General features: G+C 38.6%; 1 protein-coding gene across 10 annotated transcripts in view; it reads left to right on the top strand.

Moving 5' to 3' along the window:
- The window catches only part of LOC118974030 (olfactory receptor 14I1-like), a 35,024-nt gene extending 19,273 nt beyond the window's left edge, over positions 1-15,751 (top strand). For 3 of the 10 annotated variants that reach the window (XM_073221326.1, XM_073221324.1, XM_073221325.1), the window contains one exon: positions 9,240-12,031. In XM_073221326.1, the coding sequence (XP_073077427.1) occupies positions 9,240-10,195 (956 nt within the window). In that variant the 3' untranslated portion in view covers positions 10,196-12,031. Of the gene's footprint in view, positions 1-9,239; positions 12,032-13,999; positions 14,152-14,939 lie in introns of those variants that run through there. The other 7 variants (XM_073221332.1, XM_073221327.1, XM_073221328.1 and 4 more) reach the window with 7 other exon arrangements.
- Positions 15,752-20,065: the final 4,314 nt, after the last annotated feature.

Below are 20,065 nucleotides of genomic sequence, written 5' to 3' on the forward strand. Positions count from 1 at the left end.
ATACAGGGAAATGTAAAGTTGGTAAGTGAGAGAGAAGCCATATTGTTTGCAAAGGTTAGCTTTTTTACTTCTTTGCAGATTTATGCCTTGTGGCTTCTATGCCCAGCACTTGTCTCAAGGTATCTTTACCACCTGGAGGAATTATGATACTCGGTAAATTCGATATGAGGTACAAATTCTATTTAAGGGTTGTAATTAGGAAGGAAGAAGAAAAGCTATAGATGTAGCATATGAAGGAAACATGGGAGGATTGATTATTTCTTTGACATATCTTCTTGTATAGTACCTTAAGTATGTATAGGTTTTAAACTACTAACCAATTTGCACACACATATTAACATAATAGGAATACGGTGACATAAACAAAGCAAATCTATAATTACCATCCATCTCCAGTGAAGCCAAGAAAACCATTTAGGCACCCTAGGCATTTGTGAAAATTTGTCTATGATATGATGGATATTGTCCAACTGTACTTGAACCATCAGACAAATTAAAGCAGCCCATTTCTGGGATCTGTTCACATCCCATATGTTCTTTTAACCATAGATAGTCTATAGTCATGAGATTTTGGAGTGCTACAACTTGCACCCCTCCCAACTCCTGGTTGAGTTCCAACAGTACAGATCCGGTCAAATTCGTTGTCGCACTGTATGCACATGCCAGCCTAGACATCTCCCTCCTCATTCCTATGGCAAGTCCAGGAGATGGTGGGCTGGATGCAGCCACAACCGCAGCATCGTCCGGATCCCTGTAGAGGCTTTTTGATGATCATCCCCCGGCACAAGTCCTCCAGAGAGTGCTGATGCCGGAAGCTCCTCCTCATATCGTATCTTAGTTCATTTTCTGGGTGTCCAAGCTAGGCCTTGATCTTCTGCATAGAAACAAACAGACCCTTTGCCCACACTTTGACATGCCCTCTATACCACTGTGCAGAACTCATTGGAGGTCAGCACACAGTAACTGCTTTTTTTTTTTTTTTTTTTTTTAATTAAGAGAAAGGAATATTATCAGAAAAGAGTACCTCCATAGCTGATCATCTGACACCCTTTAAGTGATCAACATTAAGGATACTTAAAGCATGCATTGATCTTTGATTTACCAATAGTTTTATCCTGTTAAGGAGTAATCCCCCTTTTCTTTCTTTCTTTCTTTCTTTTTTTTTTTTTTCAATTTTTAATCTACACTTACATGAAGAATACTATGTTTACTATGCTCTCCCCTATATCAGGTCCCCCCTAACAACCACATTACGGTTACTGTCCATCAGCTTAGCAAAATGTTGTAGAGTCACTACTTGTCCTCTCTGTGTTGTGCAGACCACCCTCCCCTTTCTCCCTCCCCCCATGCATGCTAATCTTAATACCCCCCTTCTTCTTCCCCCACCTTATCCCTCCCTGCCCACCCACCCTCCCCAGTTCCTTTCCCTTTGGTACCTGTTAGTCCATTTTTGGGTTCTGTAATTCTGCTGCTGTTTTGTTCCTTCAGTTTTTCCTTTGTTCCTATACTCCTTAGATGAGTGAAATCATTTGGTATTTCTCTTTCTCCGCTTGGCTTATTTCACTGAGCATAATACTCTCCAGCTCCATCCATGTTGCTGCAAATGGTTGGATTTTTCCACTTCTTATGGCTGAGTAGTATTCCATTGTGTATATGTACCACATCTTCTTTATCCATTCATCTACCGATGGACATTTAGGTTGCTTCCAATTCTTGGCTATTGTAAATAGTGCTGCGATAAACATAGGAGTGCATCTGTCTTTCTCAAACTTGATTGCTGCGTTCTTATGGTAAATTCCTAGGAGTGGAATTCCTGGGTCAAATGGTAGGTCTGTTTTGAGCATTTTGATGCACCTCCATACTGCTTTCCACAATGGTTGAACTAATTTACATTCCCACCAGCAGTGTAGGAGGGTTCCCCTTTCTCCACAGCCTCGCCAACATTTGTTGTTGTTTGTCTTTTGGATGGCAGCTATCCTTACTGGTGTGAGGTGATACCTCATTGTAGTTTTAATTTGCATTTCTCTGATAATTAGCGATGTGGAGCATCTTTTCATGTGTCTCTTGGCCATCTGTATTTCTTTTTTGGAGAACTGTCTGTTCAGTTCCTCTGCCCATTTTTTAATTGGGTTATTTGTTTTTTGTTTGTTGAGGTGTGTGAGCTCTTTATATACTCTGGACGTCAAGCCTTTATCGGATCTGTCATTTTCAAATATATTCTCCCATACTGTAGGGTTCCTTTTTGTTCTATTGATGGTGTCTTTCGCTGTACAGAAGCTTTTCAGCTTAATGTAGTCCCACTTGCTCATTTTTGCTGTTGTTTTCCTTGCCCGGGGAGATATGTTCAAGAAGAGATCACTCATGTTTATGTCTAAGAGGTTTTTGCCTATGTTTTTTTCCAAGAGTTTAATGGTTTCATGACTTACATTCAGGTCTTTGATCCATTTTGAGTTTACCTTTGTATATGGGGTTAGACAATGGTCCAGTTTCATTCTCCTACATGTAGCTGTCCAGTTTTGCCAGCACCATCTGTTGAAGAGACTGTCATTTTGCCATTGTATGTCCATGGCTCCTTTATCAAATATTAATTGACCATATATGTTTGGGTTAATTTCTGGGGTCTCTAATCTGTTCCACTGGTCTGTGGCTCTGTTCTTGTGCCAGTACCAAATTGTCTTGATTACTATGGCTTTGTAGTAGAGCTTGAAGTTGGGGAGTGAGATCCCCCCTACTTTATTCTTCTTTTTCAGGATTGCTTTGGCTATTCGGGGTCTTTGGTGTTTCCATATGTATTTTTGAATTATTTGTTCCAATTCATTGAAGAATGTTGCTGGTAATTTGAGAGGGATTGCATCAAATCTGTATATTGCTTTGGGCAGGATGGCCATTTTGACGATATTAATTCTTCCTAGCCATGAGCATGGGATGAGTTTCCATTTATTAGTGTCCCCTTTAATTTCTCTTAAGAGTGACTTGTAGTTTTCAGATTATAAGTCTTTCACTTCTTTGTTTAGGTTTATTCCTAGGTATTTTATTCTTTTTGATGCAATGGTGAATGGAATTGTTTTCCTGATTTCTCTTTCTATTGATTCGTTGTTAGTGTATAGGAAAGCTACAGATTTCTGTGTGTTAATTTTGTATCCTGCAACTTTGCTGTATTCCGATATCAGTTCTAGTAGTTTTGGAGTGGAGTCTTTAGGGTTTTTTATGTACAGTATCATATCATCTGCAAATAGTGACATTTTATCTTCTTCTTTACCAATCTGGATTCCTTGTATTTCTTTGTTTTGTCTGATTGCCGTGGCTAGGACGTCCAGTACTATGTTAAATAACAGTGGGGAGAGTGGGGATCCCTGTCTGGTTCCCGATCTCAGAGGAAATGCTTTCAGCTTCTCGCTGTTCAGTATAATGCTGGCTGTGGGTTTATCGTATATGGCCTTTACAATGTTGAGGTACTTGCCCTCTATTCCCATTTTGCTGAGAGTTTTTATCATGAATGGATGTTGAATTTTGTCAAATGCTTTTTCAGCATCTATGGAGATGATCATGTGGTTTTTGTCTTTCTTTTTGTTGATGTGGTGTATGATGTTGATGGAGTTTCGAATGTTGTACCATCCTTGCATCCCTGGGATGAACCCCACTTGGTCATGGTGTATGATCCTTTTGATATACTGTTGAATTCTGTTGGCTAATATTTTATTGAGTATTTTTGCATCTACATTCATCAGGGATATTGGTCTGTAATTTTCTTTTTTGGTGGGGTCTTTGCCTGGTTTTGGTATTAGGGTGATGTTGGCCTCATAGAATGAGTTTGGGAGTATTCCCTCTTCTTCTATTTTGTGGAACACTTTAAGGAGAATGGGTATTATGTCTTCTCTGTGTGTCTGATAAAATTCCGAGGTAAATCCGTCCGGCCCCGGGGTTTTGTTCTTGGGTAGTTTTTTGATTACTGTTTCAATGTCTTTGCTTGTAATTGGTTTGTTTAACTTTTGTGTTTCTTCCTTGGTCAGTCTTGGGAGGTTGTATTTTTCTAGGAAGTTGTAAATTTCTTCTAGGTTTTCCAGCTTGTTGTCATATAGGTTTTCATAGTAGTCTTTAATAATTCTTTGTATTTCTGTGGAGTCTGTCGTGATTTTTCCATTCTCATTTCTGATTATGTTGATTTGTGTTGACTCTCTTTTTCTCTTAATAAGTTGGGCTAGAGGCTTATCTATTTTGTTTATTTTCTCAAAGAACCAGCTCTTGGTTTTGTTGATTTTTGCTATTGTTTTATTCTTCTCAATTTTGTTTATTTCTTCTCTGATCTTTATTATGTCCCTCCTTCTGCTGACTTTAGGCCTCCTTTGTTCTTCTTTTTCCAGTTTTAATAATTGTGATGTTAGACTATTCATTTGGGATTGTTCTTCCTTCTTCAAGTGTGCCTGGATTGCTATATACTTTCCTCTTAAGACTGCTTTCGCTGCATCCCACAGAAGTTGGGGCTTAGTGTTGCTGTTGTCATTTGTTTCTATATATTCCTTGATCTCTATTTTGATTTGTTCATTGATCCATTGATTATTTAGTAGCATGTTGTTAAGCCTCCATGTGTTTGTGAGACTTTTTGTTTTCCTTGTAGAATTTATTTCTACTTTCATACCTTTGTGGTCTGAAAAATTGGTTGGTAGAATTTCAATATTTTGGAATTTACTAAGGCTCTTTTTGTGAGCTAGTATATGGTCTATTCTGAAGAATGTTCCATGTGCACTTGAGAAGAATGTATATCCTGTTGCTTTTGGATGTAGAGTTCTATAGATGTCTATTAGGTCCATCTGTTCTAGTGTGTTGTTCAGTTCCTGTGTGTCTTTACTTATTTTCTGCCCGGTGGATCTATCCTTTGGGGTGAGTGGTGTGTTGAAGTCTCCTACAATGAATGCATTGCAGTCTATTTCCCTCTTTAGTTCTGTTAGTATTTGCTTCACATATGCTGGTGCTCCTGTATTGGGTGCATATATATTTAGAATGGTTATATCCTCTTGTTGGACTAAGCCCTTTATCATTATGTAGTGGCCTTCTTTATCTCTTGTTACTTTCTTTGTTTTGAAGTCTATTTTGTCTGATATTAGTACTGCAACCCCTGCTTTCTTCTCACTGTTGTTTGCCTGAAATATGTTTTTCCATCCCTTGACTTTTAGTCTATGCTTATCTTTGGGTTTAAGGTGAGTTTCTTGTAAGCAGCATATAGATGGGTCTTGCTTTTTTGTCCATTCTATTACTCTATGTCTTTTGATTGGTGCATTAAGTCCATTTACATTTAGGGTGACTATTGAGAGATATGTACTTATTGCCATTGCAGGCTGTAGATTCATGGTTACCAAAGGTTCAAGGTTAGCCTCTTTAGTATCTTACTGCCTAACTTAGCTCGCTTGTTGAGCTGTTATATACACTGTCTTTTCTTCTCTCCCTTCTTATTCCTCCTCCTCCATTCTTCATATGTTGTGTGTTTTGTTCTGTGCTCTTTTTAGGGATGCTCCCATCTAGAGCAGTCCCTGTAGGATGCCCTGTAGAGGTGGTTTGTGGGAAGCAAATTCCCTCAGCTTTTGCTTGTCTGGGAATTGTTTAATTCCACCATCATATTTAAATGATAGTCGTGCTGGATACAGTATCCTTGGTTCAAGGCCCTTCTGTTTCATTGCATTAAGTATATCATGCCATTCTCTTCTGGCCTGTAGGGTATCTGTTGAGAAGTCTGATGTTAGCCTGATTGGTTTTCCTTTATAGGTGACCTTTTTCTCTCTAGCTGCCTTTAAAACTCTTTCCTTGTCCTTGATCCTTGCCATTTTAATTACTACGTGTCTTGGTGTTGTCCTCCTTGGATCCTTTCTGTTGGGGGTTCTGTATAATTCCGTGGTCTGTTCGATTATTTCCTCCCCCAGTTTGGGGAAGTTTTCAGCAATTATTTCTTCAAAGACACTTTCTATCCCTTTTCCTCTTTCTTCCTCTTCTGGTATCCCTATAATACGAATGTTATTCCTTTTGTATTGGTCACATATTTCTCTTAGTGTTGTTTCATTCCTGGAGATCCTTTTATCTCTCTCTATGTCACCTTCTATACATTCCTGTTCTCTGACTTCTATTCCTTCAATGGCCTCTTGCATCTTATCCATTCTGCTTATAAATCCTTCCAGGGATTGTTTCACTTCTGTGATCTCTTTCCTGACATCTGTGATCTCCTTCCGGACTTCATCCCACTGCTCTTGCATTTTTCTCTGCATCTCATCCCACTGCTCTTGCATTTTTCTCTGCATCTCTGTCAGCATGTTCATGATTTTTGTTTTGAATTCTTTTTCAGAAGGACTAGTTAGGTCTGTCTCCTTCTCAGGTGTTGTCTCTGTGATCTTTGTCTGCCTGTAGTTTTGCCTTTTCATGGTGATAGATATAGTTTGCAGAGCTGGTACAAGTGACCGCTGGAAGAGCTTCCCTTCTTGTTGGTTTGTAGCCTTTTCCTGGGAGAATAGCGACCTCTAGTTGCTTGTGCTGGGCAGCTGTGCGCAGACAGGGCTTCTGCTTCCTGCCCAGTTGCTTTGGGATTTATCTCCGCTGTTGCTGTGGGCTTGGCCTGGCTGGGGCTGTTCCTCCAAAATGGTGGAGCCCCGTTGGAGGGGGAGTGGCCAGGAGGCTATTTATCTCCGTAAGGGGTCTCTGTGCTCCCTGCTGCCCAGGGGGTTAGAGTGCCCAGAGATCCCCAGATTCCCTGCCTCTGGTCTAAGTGACCTGTCCTGCCCCTTTAAGACTTCCAAAAAGCACTCTCCAAACCAAAACAACAACAGCAACAATGAGAGAGGGAACAGAAAGAAAGAAAAAAAAAAAAAAAGGAAAAAACAAGAGATTTTTTTTTTTTCTTTTTTTTTGTCCTCAGGTGCTGGTCCCAGGCACCCGCTCACTGGTCCTGCTGCCCTGTCTACCTAGCACCAGGGTCCCTGTCCTTTCAAGGCTTCCAAAAAGCACCCACCCACTGGTCCCGCAGGGAAGGAACGCTCGATATTCTTTGTCCTCAGGCACTAGTCCCAGGCACCCGCTCACCAGTCCCGCTGCCCTGCCTCCCTAGGACCAGGGTCCCTGTCCCTTTTAGGCTTCCAAAAAGCACTCGCAGAAAAGAGAAAAAAAAAAGGGGAAAAACGCGCGATTTCCTCTGTCCTCAAGTGCCGGTCTCAGGCACCCGCCCACTGGTCCCGCAGGGAAAAACGTGGGATATTCTTTGTCCTCAGGCGCCGGTCCCAGGCACCCACTCACCAGTCCCGCCACCCTGCCTCCCTAGCACTGGGGTCCCTGTCCCTTTAAGGCTTCCAAAAAGCGCTCGCCAAAAAGAGAAAAAAAAAGGGGAAAAATGCGCGATTTCCTCTGTCCTCAGGCACAGGTCTCAGGCACCCGCCTGCCGGTCCCGCAGGGAGAAATGTGGGATATTCTTTGTCCTCAGGCGCCGGTCCCAGGCACCTGCTCACCGGTCCTGCCACCCTGCCTCCCTAGCAACGGGGGCCCGTCCCTTTAAGGCTTCCAAAAAGCGCTCGCCAAAAAAAAAAAAACCGCTCCGGTTTCTTTCCACCCGCCGGGAGCCGGGGGGAGGGGCGCTCGGGTCCCGCCGGGCCGGGGCTTGTATCTTACCCCCTTCGCAAGGCGCTGGGTTCTTGCAGGTGTGGATGTGGTCTGGATGTTGTCCTGTGTCCTGTGGTCTCTATTTTAGGAAGATTTTTCTTTGTTATATTTTCATAGCTCTATGTGTTTTTGGGAGGAGATTTCCACTGCTCTACTCACGCCTCCATCCTGGCTCCACCCCCTACACTATGCTTTTTTAAACCATTTTTACATTCCATACTCATTAACTTCTAAAGAGTATGTAACCCAAATCGGGAAATATGTTAAGTGGTATATTTTTCTTGTTAATATCTTACTTAACTGGTGTCAAGCTTCTTAGAATATACAGTTTTGAAGTTATTTTCAGAATTTATTCAGAGTACTACACATTCTTCATGACAGTTTTCAATATCATTTTGATATTTTGTCCATTTGCTTTTTTTCATTATAACCTCTTCATTAGTTACCCACCAGGGACTCATCCTATCATAGATAGTAATTTAAATTGTCCTATAATAGCCATTTTCATTTTTCAATCTGTGGCTGCCAAAGTTTTAAAGTATTGCATTAATTTTACCACTTATAGGGGTGAATTTGAGTCTGCATCAGGTAAGTTTGGTAAACTTAAATCAGATGTGTGTTGAACACACCTTTTGATGTGGTTTACTTCACTCTATTAACACACATTTTATAAATATATTTATTCCTTCAGCCACTACTGACCCATAAACCGTTTGAGAACTTGGGCTTTCTCAAGTTTTATGAAACCTGTTTCAAATGTCATTGCTAAAAATGGACTCTTGCTGACCTAAGTAATCTCAATGGATTGGCCAAAACATCTATAGAAAACAAAGTGTCAATAGGCTGTCAGTTATTCAGGAGGCTACAATCACTAGTCCCCTTGAGGCTTTTCAGAAGCACAACTGTGCCTCCAGAGAGTGATCACCAAACAGTTCAGAGAAGCCCCATGCCCATTTCTCCATATGGTTTATAATAAAAATACGCCTCTGTGAAAGGGCCTGGGGCTCATGCTCACTGAAGAACAATGGGATGGTCCTGGATTTGTGTCTGCAAGAGTGCTGTGCAAAAGAGAGAGCTCCTACCTCAGTCCTCAGGTATGACTGTGATCTGAGGGCTCATTCCTTTATGGGGATACAATTTTAGTTCTGTATTTTATTGGAGAAAACCATAAAATCTCCAAGGTATACAAAGAACATTCAATGTTATTACTGTGTTTGTGTTTTCCTGTTCCCTGAGTCTTTCACCTTACCAATTACCAAGCACTCTACAATCTATAAACTTATATGAGGTATGTGTAGAGGGTGAAATACATTCCCTCCTCCCTGTTAGGTTTATTGTTGGGTCTCCCAAAGAAACCAAGAGCTGGTGCTTTAACAGAAGAAAAGGCATACGCATTTATTAATATTTAAAATTTAAATGCAGAGGGGTATCACAGAAAAAATATCAATACCCAAAATAGTGGTGAGATTTGAGAGTTTTATACCATCTCTCCATATGCATCTTTAATCTCAGTAAAGCAATGTATATGAAAATCTAGCATAGAAGTGTCATTTAGCACTGTCTTCATTTTGATTGTAACATCATCTCATTACTTTATGCATCAACTACAGGTCACTGCAGCATGCTGGCATATGCAGAGAACCTCACCGTCTTCACAGAGTTCTTCCTCATGGACATCTCCAGCTCCCGGGAGCTCCAACTAGGGCAAGGTTTAATATTTTTAGTGATTTATCTGGGTGCCCTGGCTGGAAATCTGGTGATCTTTACTGTCATTGTGATGGATTCACATCTTCACTTCCCTATGAACTTCTTTATAGGTAATTTATCTCTGATAGACTTTGGTTACATCTCAGTTACTGTCCCCAAATCTATCACAAATTCTCTGATGGGCAGTAAACTGATTTCTCTCACAGAATGTGCTGCTCAGACTTTCTTATTTATATTATTTGGAGCCACAGATTTCTTCTTCCTTGTGGTCATGTCCTATGACCGCTATGTTGCCATTTGCCACCCTCTGCACTATGGGCTCACCATGACCCCACGTCTGTGCACACAGGTGGCAGGTGTCTCATGGGCCAGTGGGCTGGTCTACTCTGCTGTCCACACAGGGACCGTGTTCAGGCTTCCCTTCACAGAGTCCAATGTGATCCACCAGTTTTTTTGTGACATCCCTCAAGTCCTGAGCATCTCATCCCAGGACTTGCAGTTTTCTGAGTCAGTGGTCCTGGCTCTGAGCGCCTGCATTGTCTTGTTCTTTTTTGTCATCTTATTCACCTCATATGTTCACATCTTTTCAGCTGTGCTCCGCATGCATTCTGTGGTAGCCCGGAACAAAGCCCTGTCCACCTGCACTCCCCAGGTAGCTACACTTATTCTTCTTGTGATTTCTGGATTGTTTGCTGTATTGGGTCCTGTCTCAAATGAATCAACCATCCAAACTTTGCTCATGGCCATGTTCTATTCTGTAGTCCCACCCTTTATAAACCCCTTTATTTTTGGCCTGAGGAACAGGGAGATAAAGAATGCTGTAGGCAGAATGTTCAAAAGTATTTTCAATTGCTACTAAACAGGCATTTTTGTTTGACTTGAAGAATTATTTCAGAAATCAAAGTGGAGAAAAAGAGTACCCATAAAAAATTATCCACAAATTCAGGTAAATTTATAATTTTAGACATATGATTATTTGGTACTGTATGGTATATATAAATAAGCTCTAATCATATAAAGAGAATTTTTTCCTTGAGCAAATTGAATATTTACTGTATGCATTATGCTCTTTTGAGTGTTAACATTAGTAGTAAGAGTGAACTTTTGTCTTATCATACTGATTTTGTTATAAATAAACTAAGGCCTGGAAAGATAATTATTTTCCCCATTTACATATTGATTTCAGTAGCAAAGGTAGGATTAAAACTCATCACTCTCTAACTCTGAAATATGCCTTCTTCTTTTTTCCAATATGTAATGTAATCTTATTTTTTCATATTTGTACCAAAAATGTATATATTATTTAATATATATGTTCACATGCAAAATAAAATCCTACACTTATAAACAGGTCCAACCATATCATTAACATACACAACGTAAAATCTGTTTCTTAGTCCCCATGAATAAGCCTGCAAGCCGTGGGCAGGAGACGGCGCTCAGCACAACGCAGGAGGGACTCAGAGGTCACTGTCCCGCATCCAGAAAACATATGGCGATGAACAGTAACTACATTGTTTTAAACTGTAATCTAATCATTTAGAAAGACAAAGACTAAGAAGATGGCCCTTAGGTTGCTGCTCTCAGCCACCGGTGCTCCTGCCCAGGGGATACAGATTGCATGTGATGGATGAGGCACAGGGAACCCAAACGCTGGCCCAGGAGGAGCTAATAATGATGCAGAGAGGACAAGAAAGCTCTGGTTTAGACTCACAATGTATGATACCTCTCAGAGATAAAATAGATTTTGTGTTCAGTATCCTTAAAAACTTCACAGGCAAGTACTGCTTATATAATGTTTTATTCAGTGTATAGTTGAGTAGTAGTATTTCAGGAATGGCAGCAGGAATTCTTAGGGAAAACTATTAGGAAAGAAAGTTGTTTTATTATCATGATATCTAAATATACTGATAACCATGGTCTATTGTAAGAATGAAATCTTTCATTGCACAACCTGTGACAGTCATGATTCAAGGCCCTGATTGAGTAAACTCACAAGCAGTTCTACATCAAATATAATTGTTGAATAAAAATTCATGCTCTTTTTTAGTTGTCATGAAAATGTTTTATTGATTTTTAATAATACAGATGGAAAGGAATTACACTGAAGAGTTATTTATTTCCATGCTTTGCAAGTGTAGACAGTTTTGGGGCTGTATACCTTTGTGTTTTATTTGAAAAATTAATAAACTTTTACATCTATAATCTAATTACTTTAACAAAAGAAAGTATGCAGAGGAAAATGTGTTTGTATGTTTAATTCTAATAGATGTTACTATACAATAAACATCAAACTTTGTTTTTCTTAAATGATGAAAGTATCTGAGAATAAACTGTTTAAATGTGTGCTGAGTGCTGTGTCACAGCATGTGGCCCACAGCCCAGTCTCAATCCCTTGCTTTCTCATGCAGAATGTTTCAGCGTCTGCACCCAGCTCAGCAGCTGGGACGCCAGCTACAGGGAGTCACCACTAGGATCACCCCATGTCTTGTAACACACCAAGCCAGGCTTTCTAGTTGCTATCTTATGTTTATAAGTTGTGTTTTATTTTTGTCTAAATTGCATGTTTCATATTAATACTGAAATATAGCCTCTCATATTGAATATACCTATGGAAATTATCTTATAGATACTATAAAAATATTATTTGGGTTTCTGGCCATACCTCTTATATTTGACAATGTTGTTATCAACATGTATTAATATCTAATTAAAAAATTAATTTGGTGTATGGCAAATAGCTCCTATTCTCCACTTATCTTGACACTTGGCTTATATATTAGTCATTATTTTACTATGAATCATTTTACTTGTATCTTTGAGTTTAGATATTGTTTTGGGAGCTTTGGCCAACCTAATATCACAATTCTATGATGTGATAGACATGTTAGCTAATGCTAAAGTGTAATTATATTGCTATATTTGTGCAGTGTAATTACATTGCTACATATGTGTATCAAATCAACATGTTGCATACATTAAACCTGCACAGTTATATGTCAATTATGTCTGCACAAATGCACATAAGAAATGACTGATATTTTTTGGCATTTTGTCCAGTATGAATGGAGGCTACTATGAATCCTGAAAAAGTATCTACAGACACATGTATATATTTCTTATGGCCAAATGTATAATGCATAACATCATTCTGCCAAATTAGTTTTGCAGTCAGACCTCAGAAATTGACCCCCCTCTGGGTAAAATTATAGTATTTCCAGAATCTCTCGCCTGGCCTTAGTGCATCTCCGTATCAGTAGGTGTCTCCTAGGGGTGGGGAGAAGTAGGCCATCTCCATATCTATAGGTGATCACAAGGGGGAGTGAGGGCATGACTGGACCCAAGAGGTTGGATGGGGTCCCTTTTTGCAGCCATGTTGCGAGAGTCACAGGTGAGCAGAGGTGGAAAACTGCTTGTAAACAATAATTGGGTTTCTCCCCCTTTACTCCTCCCTTTGGCTGACTTTGGTTTCAGAACTATCTTGCCCCAGACTCTCCCCCTTGGACTTGCTCTCCCATGTATCTCACCCATAGTATCTCTAACAGCATGCTACGGGGGACTCCTCATCCTTACATCTTCCAAATGACAAGCAACAATTTAGATGAAATTTTTGATGACACATTATATTTTTATGGTGACTTCCATGGCTTGGTATATGTCCTGCTTTAGCCATTATCATGTCACTAAACAGAGTATTTCATATGTGGTTATATTAAAAAGACATCCTCAAGTTTGGTAACTGGTAAATTTGACACCACCCTGGGAAGGGTCTAATGGTCTTGCTAAATTGACTCTAGTCATGTATAAATGGAGACCCAAGAGATTTACTGGATGGCGCATTGCCTTCCTCAGTTCTGCAGCCATTATTTTAGCTACTGCCTCTGTAGCAGCAGTGTTATTAAAGAATCTATCCACACGGCTAAGGTAGTGTAACTCTGGGGGGGGAATATTTTCCCAGCCTGGGGCAAATTACCTTTGACCTGAAATCTGTCAAAGGGAGAAATAAAAGGGGAGAAACCTGTTTATTGCTCACAAGCAGTTGTCCACTTATACTTACCTGTGTCTCTCACAACCTGGCTGCAAAAAGGGACCCCACCCAATCTCTACTGTCAGATATGCTGGGCTCCCCTGGAAATTACCTACTGATATGGGGATGCACTAAGGCCAGGTGAGAGATTCTGGAAATATTGCAATTTTACCCACAGGTAGTTAACCATGTTATGACTAACATCACTTGAGCAATGATAACACAAACACAAACTGATAATGGCATTACGCAGAGGCTGCCAGCTATGGAGGCTGCTCTTGAGTGGCTTGGGGACTAACAACAAGCTCTCATTGATCAACAACACATGCAATGCAACTGACAACATGACAAAATCTGGTCACACCATCACCATATGATCAGTCTCAGCCCTAATGGGGCCTTGTAAATTGACACTTGCTAGGAGCCTTTTCCTCTAATCTTCAGATGGAACTTAATGCTCTCTCTACTCAATTACATCAACAGTTACTTCATATCTAACCAGAAACACAAATACAGGTTGAACAGATTTATCCAATATCATGAAATAGTTAGCCAACAAATTGGTTCCATATCATTAATTTATGTATTGGGTCATTGTAGCTCTTTGTCTCTTAATCATTTTCATTTTTCTTGTAGCCTTATAAATGATTTGTATCACTATGATCGACTCCAAGCATCATGAGCAACAGCTGGTTACATTGCTGTTGTCTGAGAAGCCTGATGGATATTAGAACCATAAAAGGGGGATCCGTGGGGAACCAAACGGCTAAGTCCGGAACTAGAAAGCGGTAGGGCCACACTGCAAGCAGAACACTGTTCCCTTTGCAGCATGATGTGCTTCGCTTGTCTATTACTGGGTGCATGGGGTTTTATTTTGTTTGAAGTCATGGTAATGGCTCTACCTGATTGCCTGCACATACCCTGCAACATCCTATTTGTCAAAAAGCCTTCTGATGTGCTGTACATTGTTTTTCTAAATGTATGCTCAATAAATATGAGAGATTGACAGCAGTTCAGGGAAACCTCCCTTAGCCTCCCTCTCACCTCTCTTGACTTTCCTATCTTGAGTAGTTCTTTCTGCTGCCACTGACCAACCCAGACAACAGAGTGTTGTGCATTTCAAAATGTATTAAATGAGTAGATCTCATGTAGTGTTCCTACCACACACAAGCTCACACACAAACACACATAGGAACACGAGGAAACTCTGGGAGATGTTGGATATGCCCATAACCTTAACGGTATGATAAGTGTTTGCATATGTCCAAACATATCAAACTGAATATGCTAAATATGCATAGTTTGTATATCAATTATGCCTAAATGAAACTGTTGGAATATATAAAATGTAAGAAAAACAAAGAAATGAAGTTTTTGAAGCCACCTTCCTTCTTATTCCCAATACAAAACTATTAGGGCATGGAAGCTTTGGAAGTTTAATTTAGTTAATTCAGTTAACTTACTAAGATTTAAACACTGAAAATCAGCTTAGCTTACTCTTTATCCATGTTATCTTTTACTGCTCAGACTAATCTGCTTCTTTTGCTTTATTTCTTGAATCATCACTATTTTGAAGTAGCGCATCGCCTCCTCACGACACCTCTCCTCACTGGAGAGACGGAAGACCACTTTGGGACTGTGACGCTGGCGTGTAGAACATTTGCTTTTTCCCCACTCTGGACTTGCCTCAAAGTCTTTCTACTCAAATGTTGATGATATCATCTCAAAATCCATCAGGATTCTTCCATCATGTATCAACCATTCAAAACCTTCTCAACGCCATGTTCTATTCTATGGTGTCCCCCTTTGCAAACCCTATTATCTTTAGTCTAAGAAATAGGGACATTAAGAGTGCTTTGGGTAGAATGTTTATTAGAATGCTTCATTTCCCTAAAAGAATTTGTATGTGTGTGTGATTGGAAATATTTCTTTCAATAATAAATGTGGAAATTGAGTTCCTATTAAATATTAATCCAAAATTCAGATACAGTTAAAATTTAAGCCACATAATTGTTTTATACATTAAAGGGTATATAAATAAATTAGGTGTATTTAATAATTTGAATTGGATCATGGATTGTGTAAGAATAATTTCTTTTTCTTGTTGAAAGTTAACATAAGATTATACGTAGTAATTTTTTGCCTTACCATCTCATGCTGTAAGTGAATTAAGATATAAAAAGAAAATCTTTTTCCTATGTGAATAAAGATTTGTTGCAGCATGTAATTTTTCATATAATTCTCTAAAAGCTCTTCATATTTCCATGGTGTCAGCTGTAACTTGACATATTATGTTGACAATTGTTTTCTGGCAAAATATCAGGTATATATGTAGAATATTGCATGTGCTCCTGGGAAAATAAATTTTTAAAATTTTTTAATGAAAAACATTTTTTTGTTTGAGGGTATTGTCAGCATGTCTTTTATGACAGGTTAGTTTATCGTGCTCTACAAAATCTGGACTTACCAATGCTCTTTTGCCTATGTTACTCATGTTCTTGAAGAGATGGTAGCTGAAAAGTAGATCAGCCTGGGGGTTATTAAAACAATGGTCATCCCTGAGGCCATCCCAGAGTGAAAAGTGTGACTTAGCAAAACACAATGCACATCCTTATAGGACAAGGTTCTTACAGACCAATGTGACTCCCACACATAAAGTAGGAACACAGGCCACAATGTCCATTTCTGTCTGTCATGTGATGGAGTAACGTGGGATGATAGTCATTCTGTGAAACATCAGATTTCAGCAAACTTTGGAAGTATCTTTCAGGCTTAGACATGCTCTTGAAGGTTTCAAATGTTATTCTGGAGTTCTGATATAGTTTTTCCTGACAGGTATTTCCAGAACAATAGTTTTGGTGAAGGGACTAATTCCTGGACTGTCCTGGACATCACTTCATTTCCTTAGAGTTGTACAGATATTATTTCTTCCTGGGACATTTTTATTTTTGCTATATACTGTGAAAACGTTGTTTCTTTATCTTCTTACTTATATTGTTTAAATGAAAGTTTACAATCAAACTTATTCTTTGTCTTTTATATATTTTTTTCTCCAGCTTATTTTCAGTTTTACTCTTAACAACTAGGAGCAATTTTACCACGATGTGTCTTTGTGAAGCTTTCTTCACATTTGTTTTGCTTTCAGTACATTTATCTCAGACATAGTAGTTTATAGTTAACATCAAATTTGTAAAAATTTGGCAATTATTTCTTTAAACATATTTCTTCCCCCTTTTCATACTCTTCCCCTGTGTGGATTCTATGTCAAATGGGCTGCTTTCAGTTGATTTTTTACATTTTAAAAACGTTTTTGTGTGTTTTATTCCCAGTAGTTTCTATCACTGTAATTTCAGTTTCACTCTTTTCTTCTGCAATGCCTAAAATGCCATTATCCTTACCAGTAGAGTTTCCTAGGTGGGAAAGAGTGTATTAAACACTAAAACTGAGTTTGGGGTCTTTCAAAATTTAAACCAAGTTGCATACTTCATTGGTAGTTTCTTTGTTTTCCTTCTTGTCTTTTCTTGCTCTCATTTCAGTCCAGCATCCAGTTATGATATGGAGTCATGGCATTGAATCCACTATATTACATGGTACTCTGTGATCATGTTATCTATTGTCCTCACATCTCTGGCCAATTCTCAGTCTTTCTTGTGTTTCATGAACATTATTTCATTTATTTTTTTGAAATACAGAAGTCAGTTATTTTGCAGAATGCTTCTCATTTTGTGTCTGATGCTTTCTCTTGGTTAGATTTGAGCTATAAATTCTGGGGAGGAGCAAAACAGAAGTATAATTACCTTCTCTTCCATTCTATCACTGTGTATTTCGGATTAAGTTAATTAACACTGACTATGTTAATACTGATACTCTTTTAAGGTGCTGTCTGTTGTCACCATCACTATATACATATGTTAGGCAAAAGGACCTATGCATCTCAGGCCAACACCTGGCTAGGGAAACAAGACCAATGACATAGGTGTGAGAAAATGGACAATAAATGTAGCCTCCATGACAAAGAATCTCAGAACTTATGGGTAAAATTATAATGTATAACATTTGGCTTAAGAGAAAATGGGGATATTACTATTGATGTGATGAAGGTGAAAGTTTGGATAAAATCTGGAATATATGAACAAATTTTATGTGAGTAGTTTCATTTGTCTGAATTTAATATGGAAATTAATATATCTACTCTTTAAAAATAAGGAGGCATGTAAACCCAACATTCTTGGTGTACCAACTGGATATGCTAAATGGGAATATGTAGAAATGCTGAAATGTACACATATTGTTATTTTGGAATAGTTAAATATATCTGGTGGATAAAAAGAGATTAATGTTTTAATACATAGCATGTTAGAAGCCCAGTTTTTTTTGGAAATTTTAAGACTCCATATTCCACGTCTGGGGATAGTGCTATCTCCTATTCATAAAGTACCTAAGTACATCTTTAAATGGTGACATTAATAATAGACAATATGATCTGAACATAGTGGTCTTCCCCTAGATGCCTTGGGCCCCAAGGATCCACACTCAGATTTGATTTTGGAAGTGCCTGTAGCACATCCTTGTGCAGGATTGAACCTGTGGAAAAGGCTTTGAGAAGCTTCCGACAGGGACTACTTGAATTTAGACCATAGAATTTTCAATGGAGAGATATTAGCTTGGTATTGTCTTTAACAATACTGTAGTCTGGCTGAAGGTCCTACAGTAATCATAAAAGTTGAGATAGCACACAATTTTGGTTGATGCTAAATACTCTAATGGGATGGTGGTGTCCAGATCATCAGCACCAGTTCCACAGCAAAGTGCAAATGGATTCTTCAAGAACATGCTACCATGTAATGAAACCACTCACCTTATTCACAAGCTGATAACGTCTTTTTTCCAAGACTGACATTGGAACCACCTGAGGAACTTCTGAATCCTGTCGTCCTATTGTCATTGCCCTAAGAACAAACCAATTTTGAACAACAAAGAGCTGCCTGCAGCAACCAGGAAGCACGAAAGAGCTTTGCCCTCCCTGCAAATACCCACGCAAAATTCTTAATCATAGTATAAGTTGTTCACAGGAGTAGTAGTAGAGCATGGAGAATATAGCCAATGATTTTGTAACACCTTCATGTGTTGAAATATAGTAACTACTTAATTGGGTTGAGGACTAAACAATATGTAACTGCTAAACCACTGTGTTGTGTACTTTAAACCAATATAAGATTGTAGACAACAGTATTTCAAATAAGAAAAAGAAAACTAACACTGTGTAACTTTAGGGTGCACACCATATAAATGTTCAAGCCGTATATATTGTGAATGACCACAGCAATAACATTGGTTAAGACATGCATTGTCCCACATAATTACATATTTTTGTTGTGACATTTAAAATATAGTATCTCACCAACTTTCCATTATATAATGCAATATTATTAATTATATTCAACACCCTGTACATTAAATCCCCAGGACCAATCATATTGTAACTAGAAGGTTTCTCTCTTTGGCCAATATGTCCTTATTGCCGCACAACCCGGTCTCTGGAAACCACCGTAATACTGTTTGTTCTGATAGTTTGAATTTGACTTTTTAAAAATAGATTTCACATAGAAGTTAAATCACACAGTTTTTGTCCTTGTCCTATTTATTTCACTTAACATAATATTCTCAAGGTCTATTCACTTTGCAGTAAATTGTAACATCTTAATTTTTATGGCTGGATAATTTCCATTATATACATGTACCTCAGTTTACACATTCAACCATTTACAGACACGTGCATTGTTTCAAGTTCTTGGCTACTGTAAATAATGCTGCAATGTACATGAGGTAGCAATCTCCTCAGGATAGTTTTTTTATATGTACCAAAATTAGAATTTCTGGGTAATACGTTATTTCTATTTCTAATGTTTTGAGGAATTCCAATACTGTTTTCCATGGTGATTATACCAATTAGTACTCCCACATAAAGGGAATATGTGCTCCTTTTTCTCGACATTCTCAGTCATTTACCTCTTGTCATTTGATGATAACCATTTTAAGAGGTGTGTGGAGATACTGCATTTTGGATTTGAGTTGTGTTTCCTTAAAGATTAGTAGAGTTGAGTACCTTTTATTGACTCTGCTTGCCTTCTGAGTATCTTCTCTGAATACATGTCTATTCAGGTCCTTTTGTCCATTATATTTGGAGGAGGATGATGATGATAACTAATTTGTTAGAGAGTTGTATGAGTTCTTTATCTATTTTGGATATTAATATATGTAAATTGTAAATATCAGATATGTGGTTTGTAGTTATTTCCCATTCCAAGGTTGTCTTTTCACTTTGTTGAATGTTTATTTTGCTGTGCAGATGTGTTTTAATTGGACATCATCCCTCTTGTTTACTTTTGCTTTTGTTGCATGTGCTTTATGTCTCATATTCAAAAAATCATTGCAAAGATCTGCGCAAAAAAGATTTTAGCCTATTTTCTTCCTGCTGTTTTATAGTTTTGGGCCATGCATTTAACTCTTTAGTCTATTTTAGTTAATTTATGAGAGTGGTGTCGGGTGGGGTCCTATTTACTTATTTTGCATACAAATATCCAATTACACCTTTGCCATGAGAAAAGACTGTCATGATCAAATTTTGTTTGGTGTGGCTCCTTTGCTAAATAGTGATTGACTGCGTATGCAAGGATTTATTCTAGGCTCACGATACTGTTC

The sequence above is a fragment of the Manis javanica genome, chromosome 14, assembly GCF_040802235.1.
Source record: "Manis javanica isolate MJ-LG chromosome 14, MJ_LKY, whole genome shotgun sequence".
Classification (NCBI taxonomy): domain Eukaryota; kingdom Metazoa; phylum Chordata; class Mammalia; order Pholidota; family Manidae; genus Manis; species Manis javanica.